Raw genomic sequence first — 12,146 nt, forward strand, 5'->3', positions numbered from 1 at the left:
GCGAGGAGGGGAGGGGTGAAGAGCGACGGAGGGGAGGGGGTGAAGAGCGAGGAGGGGAGGGGGTGAAGAGCGAGGAGGGGAGGGGTGAAGAGCGAGGAGGGGAGGGGTGAAGAGCGAGGAGGGGAGGGGTGAAGAGCGAGGAGGGGAGGGGGTGAAGAGCGAGGAGGGGAGGGGTGAAGAGCGAGGAGGGGGAGGGGTGAAGAGCGAGGAGGGGGAGGGGTGAAGAGCGAGGAGGGGGAGGGGTGAAGAGCGAGGAGGGGGAGGGGGGTGAAGAAGGAGGAGGGGGAGGAGGAGGAGGGGGGAAGGAGGAGGGGGGGAGGAGGTGGAAGGGGGAGGAGGCGGGAGGAGGGGGGAGAGGGGAGGAGGGGGGGAGAGGGAGGAGGGGGGAGAGGGGAGGAGGGGGGGAGAGGGAGGAGGGGGAGAGGAAGTGAGGAGGAGAGGGGGAGGGAGGAGGAGGGAGGGAGAGGGGGAGGGGAGGAGGGGAAGGGGAAAGGGGGAAGGAGGGGAGGGGGAAGAGGGGAGGGGGAAGAGGGGAGGGGAAGAGGGGGAGGGGGGGAGGGGGAAGAGGGGAGGGGGAAGAGGGAAAAAAAAACACAGCAGGCCCCCCCCCTTCCCCCTCCTCCCCCACCTTCTCCCTCCACCCCCCTCCCGTCCCCCCCCTCCCCTTCTTCCCCCTGGTCTCTCGCTCTCTCTCCTTCCTCTCCCGGTCTCTCGCTCTCTCTCTTCCCCCCCGGTCTCTCGCTCTCTCTCTTCCTCCCGGTCTCTCGCTCTCTCTCTCCCCCCCGGTCTCTCGCTCTCTCTCTTCCTCCCGGTCTCTCGCTCTCTCTCTCTTCCCCCCGGTCTCTCGCTCTCTCTCTCTTCCCCCCGGTCTCTCGCTCTCTCTCTCTTCCCCCCGGTCTCCTCGCTCTCTCTCTCTTCCCCCCCGGTCTCTCGCTCTCTCTCTTCCTCCCCGGTCTCTCGCTCTCTCTCTTCCTCCCGGTCTCTCGCTCTCTCTCTCCTTCCCCCCGGTCTCTCGCTCTCTCTCTCTTCCCCCCGGTCTCTCGCTCTCTCTCTCTTCCCCCCGGTCTCTCGCTCTCTCTCTCTTCCCCCCGGTCTCTCGCTCTCTCTCTTCCCCCCGGTCTCTCGCTCTCTCTCTTCCCCCGGTCTCTCGCTCTCTCTCTTCCCCCGGTCTCTCGCTCTCTCTCTTCCCCCCGGTCTCTCGCTCTCTCTCTTCCCCCCGGTCTCTCGCTCTCTCTCTTCCCCCCGGTCTCTCGCTCGCTCTCTCTCTTCCCCCCGGTCTCTCGCGCTCTCTCTCTTCCCCCCGGTCTCTCGCGCTCTCTCTTCCCCCCCCGGTCTCTCGCTCGCTCTCTCTTCCCCCCCGGTCTCTCGCTCGCTCTCTTCCCCCGGTCTCTCGCTCGCTCTCTTCGCCCGGTCGCTCGCTCGCACTCTACTCCTCCAACAACATGCCCTCAAAAAAGTCTCGGCACCGCCGGGCACCCCCAGCTAGTTAAAAATAAAATTAATGTTGAAGACATAATCATATTCTATTGTGTGACATATGTATTCATGCCTGTAACATTAAATTAATTGTCACAACTGTAAAGGCATCCCTCACACAAATAATAATTATGAAGCAATTTTCAGATTATTTTTATAGGTAAACTTTTAAAAAATCATTACATTTGACAAAATGTCCAGATGTTATGACAGGATCACCATCAGTGTGTCCACTTTCACTACAGTGAAATATCAGATCAGCAGGCAATGAAAGACTTAACAAGTACAGACATATATTAAAAACTGCTGTTGTAACTCACTTATCTTTGACATCCTTCTGTGCATTCTCTGATCGTTTTCCTTGCAAGTTTCCTGGACAGCATGGTTTTTCCCACTTTCCTTTTTCATTGTCGCCATCCTCTGCTTTCTCCTTCCATTTGTCAGAGTCTTGTTCCTCCTCCTTATCAGCCTTTTTCAACAACTAAAGATTACAATATAACTTGATTATATCAAAAGGTAGATTATAAAACTGTTACATTTTTGTTTTTTTTTTAAACTTTCTTATCTTGGATTATTTTGGCTCTCATACCTTAGATCATGTTCATAGGCGCGTGTCAACTCCCCAAACCTTGCCTTGTGCTCTAGGTAACCTTTCAGTAACATACCCAGCAAACAAACATCAAACCTTGTTTGGCAATTGTTCTTAGGTACTGGACTATTTTATATCTCTAAGATTTCACTTCAGCAGAGCATGATAGTAGGTCTTGTCTTTAAAGTTTGAAATATAAAGCAAATTTATTATAAAATAAATTAACCAGTGAATAATCAAACAGTCTATTCGCTACTCTCCAATTTACTGACTTTCTCATAAAATCTTCTGGCTCCAACTGCCTTTTATTAAAGGAGAAGTAGATTCTACCAATTTCTACTAGAATTCTAAAAGTTAAAAAGGGAGAATATGTACACTTATCAATGTCTCATGGTCAACTCTTGCTCAGTTTTTTGCTTCAGAACTGCTGGTTATTGGCAGCTTGGAAGGAAACATTTAGTGCAGAACTTCTCCTGTGACAGTGTGAAGTTCCACTCACTGGAATAAATTGGGCAATCTACCCAAACTCCACTATCCTCAATGTCCAGTCCAAGGCTGTTTCTAAACTGCAGTTGTAAAGCATAAAAAGGAGTAACAGACTGAATGATACCAATAAATGTACAGGCATCTCTCTTTCCTACAAATAGGATTAGAAGCAATTCAGCAGAATATACTTCTCCTTTGAAAAACAGAATTTGGGGGACTGGATTGCTCACTGAATTAGTATACCTCTTTTCACCTCTGGAATCTGAGCTTGATTCCAAAAGGGATGAAATCAGACTACACCAGACCAGACTGATAGGGTAAGCCTTTCTCTTTGATAATTGAAATGAACTTGCAGTTATTGGCAAGTATGAAGCCACAAAGCAAAATTGCATAACTCAAAAGAGATCCTCAGTCCTGCAACACAATGCTTGATAAGGGAAATACAAAATGCCATATTGGCAAAGTAAGGAGAGTAGGAAAATTCCTCTGTGTTACATTACAATAGTTGCACAACACTGTCTGTGGGATACATGTAACAGAGGAAATTTTCTCCAGTTAGGTTTGAGGTTAGGGGTAAGGCACATTGTTATAATAGTGTAGTGAAAGAAACATTAACTGCATCTAACTTGTAGTGCATCCAAAAACTTAATGCGAAGCGCATGTGCTGAAAACCGGCACTTCTCCGATGTCAAGAATTCTCTTGACAGATCGCACGCCTGCCCTGGAGAAGGGCCTCCGCGGGCAGAGGGTTCCGCTTTCTGCAGCACCTCCGCCCGCTGAGAAAACCTTTAAAAATCTTACGCCTGGTAAAAGCAGCGTAAGACCTGCTTTTACCAGCATAAGAGTTTAAAAAAAGTTTTTAAAAAAGTTTTTCCCACTCATTTATAATTTATATAATTTAAAGAATACTTTTAAAAAAGGTAAGTTTATTTTTAGCCCCGTAAAAAAATTAACTTTTTCCAAAAAATTAAATGTTTAAAATATTTAATTTACTGTAATTTTAAATATGTGATTTAAAAAAAATTATTTAATGTGTGTGTTTTTTTTGAGTGATCCCCATTCATACTTTTGACTGGTCTAAGCTGAGAGGACCTGTCAAAAGTATGAAGGGGGATTCCCTTCTTCCATTGGTTCCCATGGCCCACGTGATTCCCAGGTACGCTTGCGAACCGCCTGCGCCCCTGGGATACCTGGGCCTCTGTGCGCGCACACCAGGAGAGGCCCAGGAGCGGAAGTGTCGGGACCTATGAAGCCAGCAGGTAAGTTCGTAGATTTTTTCCAGATTGGGGGCATCCGCACGCAGGAAGCCTCTGATCGGAAAATCCGGGCCAATGTTAATTTTATATACCCAAATTTTTAAAAATTCAAAATAATCCCATGGTTTAAATCAAATCGTCGTATACAGCACCTTGACATATGTAACTATAAGCGACACAGTAACAGGAAAACAGTGTTTTAACTCTGGAATTTAATTAATGGGAAAAATAACAGGCAATGTTACTAACTTATTATTTTAACTCTAGCCTATCCTATTCTGATTTTCTGCCTCTAATTCCTTCATTGACATCTTCCCATAGTGGGTGATAACCATCCACATTTTCATGGATTTTCATGGGGAAGGCGTGTTGGGCGGCGGGGTCTCCGATGCGGGTAGGAAACCTGGGAGAACGTGAAGATCACGACCCTCTGGGGGACCAGAAAGAAGATCGCGGCCATCGAGGGACCGGGGTGGGGTGGGGTGGGGAACAGTCCAGGGAAGGCGATCAAAGGCATCATGAGGAGTAAAGGCAGATCTCCTGATGCAGCAGTCCCCGCATTGCCGTTAAAGAAGAGGCTTCCAGCCTCATTGTAATATTTAAATTAACGTCCCGCCTCCTGGCTGCAGTTGGGAAAAAAGAGCCTCTCTGAAAGCTCAGTGAGTTTATCCAGTGAATGAAGTCAAGAAGGGCCAAGGTTTAATCTCTGCCTGAGCTGAGTTAACTAATCTTAGCCATTGCGGCAGTAGGGGTATGACAATTGATCTCAGTGGCTTTAAGTTCGAGAGGGAAATCAGGGTTCATCACTATCTTAACAGCCCTGGCTTGAAATACTCATGCAAATGTTAGTTAATGATAGGCTCAGCTGTGATGCCCCTGCAGTCAAATAGCCTGCTGCCACTCCTCGTCAAAGCTTAAAGAACAGACACAAGGGTGAAGAGTCAGAGGGTGACCAATACCTAGGGAACTGTACTCCAGAAAGTTGCCAAGATAAAAAAAAGAAAATGAGGACCTCACGACAGTGCATCAACGATCTGTTTCAAGTCAACATTTAACATGATGATTAAAATATATTGCAGTCTCTTTGCACAAGTTTATGTATTTGTATTAACATGGTTTTGCAAATAAATTACCTTACCGTCAGGTCCCACCAATGTATTTATATTATTATAGCACTGCAGCAGCACTGCAATGTAAGTGAGGGGGTACTAGCAAGGTATTTTTCCCTGTGCATGCAGCCACTGGTAAATGTAAATTGCAGTGCAAGTAACCATAAATCGCCACTTTTTTGGCTAAGCCAACATCTTACATACCAAAAACAGGACAAATAATAATTTTAAAAGATGCTGATAAATTGAATAATTTACTATTGCAAAGATATGAACCTTAATTTTATTTCTTCTTTTCTTTCCTTCTCTGCTAATTTTTTCTGCTTCTCTGCTTCTTTCCTTTTACGCCTTTCTTCCTCTCTACGTTTTCTCTTTTCTTCCTCTCTCAAACGTTTTTTTCCAGCTCCCTCCTCCTCCTTTCTTCTCTTTTCTCCTCTCTGATTCGCTGGAATGTAACAAGGATCAATTGAAGAAAATGCCAATTTTTGGACCAAATGCTAAAGTTTACAATAAAGGCAGTTTATAAAGTAAACTTCCACCTGCTTTTCCAGCTTCTTGTTTTTAATATACTCCAGAAGTGGTGTGGTTCTCCTGGCTGGGAATAAGGCAGGAATCAAATTGAGTTTTCTAAACCATTCAATTATACATCACTCCTATAAAATGAAGTATGTTGGCATAGCTTAAAATCATTTCAAGCTATTCATGCAAAACTGTATTGCCAAATACATGTCTTAAAGGAGTCTCCTCATTAGTACTTCTTTCAAAAAACATCAATTCTGATTAACTTCAACATCAGTAGGTTCTGTTAATTTCTGTTCATTTTTTAAAGAGCAAGTATATCATTGAGGAAGCCGTTCTGCAATTATTAAGACTGCTGATGCTTTGAATTCACCCAGTTTACATTGTGGAACAGATCTCAAACTGGCAATACTGAAGCACGTGCGATTATGCAGTGGCTCAATTGGCACAACTGCGCAGCTGTGTTCTTGTACACACACAGCTGCTTCCAAGTTCTGCTTACACCTTTACGTTCCTGGCTATAGACATTCTCCAGTGTTGGGAATTGATCTGGACCCACTAGTAATGCAAAAAGCATATTTTCAGGCTGCACATATAAACCAGTTACTGAGCCCAATACTGTGAGGAATCATAGAAGTCACAACACAGAAGGATCCCATCCAGCCCATCATGCCTGTGCTGGGTCTAGCTCCTTAACTAGAGCTATCTACTCTCATCCCATTTCTCATCTGTTTTTTCTGTATTCTTTAAAAATAAGAATCATAAATTAACACACACAATTCAAATGATGCAATTGTTAAAGAAACCAGTGAAGCAGGATAGACAGAACTTGGTTCACAGATTAAACTGCAATATTTTTAATGGTTAGTTTAGATCAGACAGTGAAAGTTTAGTTATTAAACAGACAAATTTATGTACGCAATTAACAGATTGATACCAGCAAAGATCACAAATTGCCAAACTATTCACTGAAAAAACAGCTATTCTTCTCAACATACACATGGTGTAATGATGATCACATTTTAATTAGGTCATAGTGTGGGGCATCTGGGTCACCTGGCTCAACTCCTGAGTTCTGGATATGGCTCATTAGTCCAATATGCGAGAGGCAGACGCAACTATATTTAAGAAAGAAAGAACTTGCATTTATATAGCGCTTTTCACGACCTTATGGTGTCCCAAAGCACTTTACAGCCAATGAAGAACTTTTGAAGTGTAGTCCCTGTTGTAAAATAAGGAAAGACAACAGTCAATTTGTGCACAGCAAGGTCCCACAAAAAGCAATGAAACAAATGATAGAAAACCTGTTGTAGTGATGTTAGTTGAGGCTAAATGTCAGCCAGGATACCAGTAGAAGTCCCCTACTTTTCTTCAAATAGTACCATAGGACCTTTTGCACCCACCCAAGAGCAGACAGAGCCTCATTTTAATGTCTCATCTGAAAGACAGCAGCTCCGACAGTGCAGCACTCTCACAGTACTGCACTGAAGTGTCAGCCTAAATTATGTGCTCAAATCTCTGGCGTGGGAGCTTGAACGCATGATTTTCCAGCTCAGAGAGGAGAGTGCGCCATAAAGCCAAGGCTGACACCTATAGCACTAAGTTTGTTATTCCAATCTGGTTGCCAGCTTAATTTTCTTTTTTTCCCCCCTTCCATCCTATTCAGTGCCATCACACTGCCTCTCGAAGCAGCATCTGGCTTGGTGAATGACAGTCAGCCAGTCTGTACAAGCTGCTCCCAAGATTCCACATTGGTCTTAGAATGCTTTACATGCCCTTTCAGTATGTCCTTATGATGCTTGAACTCTCTTCCAAAGGAATGTTTGCCCGCTTTCTGATATTTAAGTGATTGGGCAGCCTGTCATTAAAGCATCTTCCAGATGAGCCTAAAGCATCTCAACTGAGTTTTGATCAGCATGGCTTCAATCCCTGACGAGCCAGCATGAGCAAAGACCTCAGTGTTTGAAATCTTGTCTTGCCAACCGACGTTGTCACCTCTTAATGGTGTGAATGCTGCGGAGTTGGAAACGTTCACGGTCTTTGATGTGGCATCTTAAATTGTCCAATTCCCACAGTTGTAAACTGCAGTACAAACTTTAAGCTTCCCCAGAAAGCCAATATCCGAGTAGACCTTCCTCAGTTTTTAATCGAGGTAGGTTAATTGCAGGACTGAAAACTGTGTTCCCTCAATTAACTCAGTGGTATTCTGAAAGAAATGCTTGCTGGAAAATAACTTAAATCTGATGGATAGATTATGGATCTTAACTGCAGACGGACAATGGTTGATGAGGGGCTAGAGATTTTCTAATGTGTGAGCCAACAGAGTACATATTCATTGCTTGTAATCTGTATAAATTGAACAGCTTTCCTGAACAGGATGTGCACTATCCCAGAGGTCTGACTCAGTTGCTAATGGAGAAAGCATCAGATACTGTTCCATTAGTTATCACTCATTTGGGCATCCCATCATGTAGCTATAAATTAACATTGGCAAAGGTCAGGATTAGCAAATTTAGTCAGGAGCTTCTACAGTACATGTCGACTTACAGATAATTAAGACCAACCACATTTTGTTTGGATTGAAATCCACACTGTAACTCAAAGAATATTGTCTGTTGCTAGTCTTGTTCAAAAGGTTCAAAAGAATCCTAGCAAGGATCTTCCCAACAACAGATAGAGTTGATATGGTTAATTGTTCTGACTGTAGAAACATAAGTTTTACAATCTGACAACACGGATGTATCTTTCAAATCTAAGGTAACCACTTCTTTGCTGCAAGATTCTGAAGAAGTGTTTTCCAATGGATGGGTCACCATCTGAGACAAGTGCTTTGCCGTTCTTAGCTTGGTTGATCGTCTTCTGTATTTTGTCAAAAATGCTGTAACAGAATGTAACATTAGGTTTAGAGTAGTTATGGAAAGGGACAAGGAATAATCAAAGGTGAAGATACTCAAATGGAAGAGAGCTAATTTCAGTGAGTTGAAAGGTGATCTGTACCAGGTGGGTTGGAAATGAAGATTGGCAGGCAAAACAATAAATAAGCAATGGGAGGCAATGAAGGAGGAGATCATTCAGGTACAGACTAAACAAATTCCATGACGGGGAAAGGAAGGGTATCCAAAGCTAGAGCTCGCTGGATGATTAAAGATATTGAGATTAAAATGAAACAGAAAAAGGAGGTTTATGACAAAATGCCAGGTTCATAATACAGTAGAGAATCAAGCTGAATACAGAAAGTACAGAGAACTGAAAAAGGAAATAAGAGAGACAAAGAGAGTGCGTAAGAAAAGATTAGTGGGTAACATAAAGGGGAACACTAAAGTATTTTAAAAACATATAAAGAGTAAAAGGATTGTCAAAGAAAGGGTAGGGCCGATTAGAGACCAAAAAGGAAATTTTCTTGTGGATGCAAATGCCATGGCTGAAGTACTAAATGAGTACTTTGCATCTGTCTTCACAAAAGAGGATGCTGCCAATGTCACAGTAAAAGAGGAGAGGGTAGAGAAATTGGATAGAATAAAAATAGATGAAGGAGGTACTTGAAAGGTTGGCAGTGCTCAAAGTAGAAAGTCACTCGGGATGCAAATGAGACTCTGGTCACAATCCTTCAATCCTCCTTGGATATGGGAGTGGTGCCAGAGGACTGGAGGGTTGCAAATGTTGCACACCTGTTCAAAAAAGGGAGGGGGATAAATCCGGTAATACATGCCACTAACGTCGGTGGTGGGGAAACTTTTAGAGACCATAATCTGGGACAAAATTGTCACTTGGAAAAACATGGGTTAATGAATGGCAGCCAGCACAGATTTGTTAAAAGGCAAATCGTGTCTAACAAACTTGATTGACTTCTTTGATGAAGTAAGTTGATGAGGGTAGTGTGGTTGATGTTGCAAATATGGACGTTCAAGGTGTTTGATAAAGTGCCACATAGTAAAATTGAAGCCCATGGGATTAAAGTGACAGTGGCAGCATGGATACAAATTGGCTAAGAGACAGAAGGCAGAGAGTAGTGGTGAACGGTTATTTTTCAGACTGGAGGAAAGTATAGTGTGTTGTCTCTCAGGGGTCAGTATTAGAACCATCGCTCTTTTTGATACATATTAATGACCAGGACTTGGGTATAGACGGCATAATTTAAAAGATTGCAAATGACACAAAACTTGGAAATGTGGTAAACAGTGAGGAGGTTAGTAGAACATAGACAGTCTGGTGAAATGGGCAGACACATGGCAGATGAAATTTAATGCAGAGAGATGTGAAGTGATGCATTTTGGAAGGAAGGATGAGGAGAGGCAATATAAACTAAATGGTACAATTTTAAAAGGGGTGCAAGGACAAAGAGATCGGGGGGTTCACATACACAAATCTTTGAAGATGGCAGGACAAGTTGATATGGCTGTTAAAAAAGCATACGGGTTCCTGGGATTTATAAATAGAGGCATAGAGTACAAAAGCAAGGAGGTTATGTTAGTTTCAGCCATGGCTCAGTGGTAGCACGATCGCTTCCGAGTCAGAGATTGTGGGTTCAAGTCCCACTCCAGGGACTAGAGTACAAAATCTAGGCTGATACTCCAGTGCAGTACTGAGGGAGCGCTGCACTGTCAGAGGTAGCGTCTTTCGGATGAGATGTTAAACGAAGCCCGGTCTGCCCCCTCAGGTGGATGTAAAAATTCCATGGCACTATGTCAAAGAAGAGCAGAGGAGTTCTCTTCGGTGTCCTGGCCAGCATTTATCCCTCAACTAACATCACTAATACAGACTATCTGCCCATTATCATATTGCTGTTTATGGGAGCTTGCTGTGCGTGAATTGGCTGCCGTGTTTCCTATATGACAAAAGTAACTACACTTCAAAAGAACTTCATTGGGTGCAAAGCATTTTGGCATGACCTGCAGATGTGAAAGGCATTATATAACCGCAAGCTTTTTCTTGGGGAACCAAGGGGCTAATAAGAGTGAGGATCTTAATTAATATAAGTAGAGAAAAAGTACTTAAGAAACTAATGGGACTAAAAGCCGACAAATCCCCTGGACCTGATGACCTACATCCTAGGGTTCTAAAAGAGGTGGCTGCAGAGATAGTGGATGCATTGGTTGTGATCTTCCAAAATTCCCTAGATTCTAGAACGGTCCCAGCGGATTGGAAGGTAGCAAATGTAACCCCGCTATTCAAGAAAGGAGGGAGAGAGAAAACAGGGAACTACAGGCCAGTTAGGCTGACATCAGTCGTCGGGAAAATGCTGGAATCCATTATTAAGGAAGTGGTAACAGGGCACTTAGAAAATCATAATCTGATTAGGCAGAGTCAACATGGTTTTATGAAAGGGAAATCGTGTTTAACAAATTTATTGGAATTTTTTGAGGATGTAACTAGCAGGGTAGATAAAGGGGAACCACTGGATGTAGTATATTTGGATTTCCAAAAAGCATTCGATAAGGTGCCACATAAAAGGTTGCTACACAAGATAAGGGCTCATGGGGTTGCGGATAATATATTAGCATGGATATAGGATTGGTTAATGGACATAAAACAGAGAGTAGAGATAAACAAGTCATTTTCCGGTTGGCAGGCTGTAACTAGTGGGGTGCCGCAAGGATCAGTGCTTGGCACTCAGCTATTTACAATCTATATTAATGACTTGGATGGAGTGCAATGCATCCAAGTTTGCTGACTATACAAAGCTAGGTGGGAAAGTAAGCTGTGAGGAGCACACAAAGAGCCTGCAAAGGGATATAAATAGACAGGTTAAGTGAATGGGCAACAAGGTGGCAAATTGATTAAATGTGGGGAAATGTGAGGTTATTCACTTTGGTAGGAAGAATAGAAAAACAGAATATTTTTTAAATGGTGAGAAACTATTAAATGTTGGTGTTCAGAGAGATTTAGGTGTCCCCGTGCAGGATATATAGAAAGTTAGCATGCAGGTACAGCTAGGAATTAGGAAGGCAAATAGCATGTTGGCCATTATTGCAAGGGGGTTGGCATACAAGAGTAAGGAAGTCTTAATACAATTGTACAAGGCTTTGGTGAGATCACACTTTAAGTACTGTGCACAATTTTGGTCTCCTTATCTGAGAAAGGACATACATGCCTTAGAGGCAGTGCAACGAAGGTTCACCAGATTGATGCCTGGGATGAGAGGGTTGTCCTATGAGGAGAGATTGAGTAGATTGGGCCTATACTCTCTTGCATTTAGAAGAATGAGAAGTGAGCTCATTGAAACATATAAGGGGGATTGACAGGGTAGATGCTGAGAGGATGTTTTCCCTGGCTGGAGAGTATAGAACAACCGAGTATTCCCCTCTACTGTGGTTGACACGGCACTTGACCGTGTCCGTTCTATTTCCCGCACTTCTGCTCTCACCCCTTCCCCTCCCTCCTGGAACCACGATAGGGTTCCCCCTGTACTCACCTTTCACCCCACCAGCTTCCACATTAAACAGATCACCTCCGCCATCTCCAGCGTGATCCCACCACCAAACACATCTTCCCCTCACCTCCCCTTTCAGCATTCCAAAGGGACTGCTCCCTCCGTGACACCCTGGTCCACTTCTCTATCATCCCCAACACCCCGGTCCACTCCTCTATCATCCCCAACACCCCTTCCCCTTTGCGTGCAAGCGCAGGAGATGCAACACATGCCCTTTTAACTCCTCCTTTCCCACTGTCCAGGGCCCCAAACACTCCTAGGTGAAACACCGATTTACTTGT

At 43.9% G+C, this 12,146-nt stretch overlaps 1 protein-coding gene across 1 annotated transcript in view; it reads right to left on the bottom strand.

The window, feature by feature from the left end:
- Window positions 1-1,712: 1,712 nt before the first annotated feature.
- LOC147111796 (regulator of nonsense transcripts 3A-like) overlaps window positions 1,713-12,146 on the bottom strand; it is a 56,564-nt gene continuing 46,130 nt past the window's right edge. Inside the window, 5 exon segments of the mRNA XM_085998297.1 lie at window positions 1,713-1,957; window positions 4,699-4,720; window positions 5,175-5,316; window positions 5,319-5,361; window positions 5,456-5,511. Of these exon segments, the coding sequence (XP_085854423.1) occupies window positions 1,793-1,957; window positions 4,699-4,720; window positions 5,175-5,316; window positions 5,319-5,361; window positions 5,456-5,511 (428 nt within the window). The 3' untranslated portion in view covers window positions 1,713-1,792.

Source organism: Somniosus microcephalus, chromosome 10 (assembly GCF_052327205.1).
Source record: "Somniosus microcephalus isolate GS21.2 chromosome 10, FLI_Smic_1.0, whole genome shotgun sequence".
In the NCBI taxonomy this organism is placed as follows: Eukaryota; Metazoa; Chordata; class Chondrichthyes; order Squaliformes; family Somniosidae; genus Somniosus; species Somniosus microcephalus.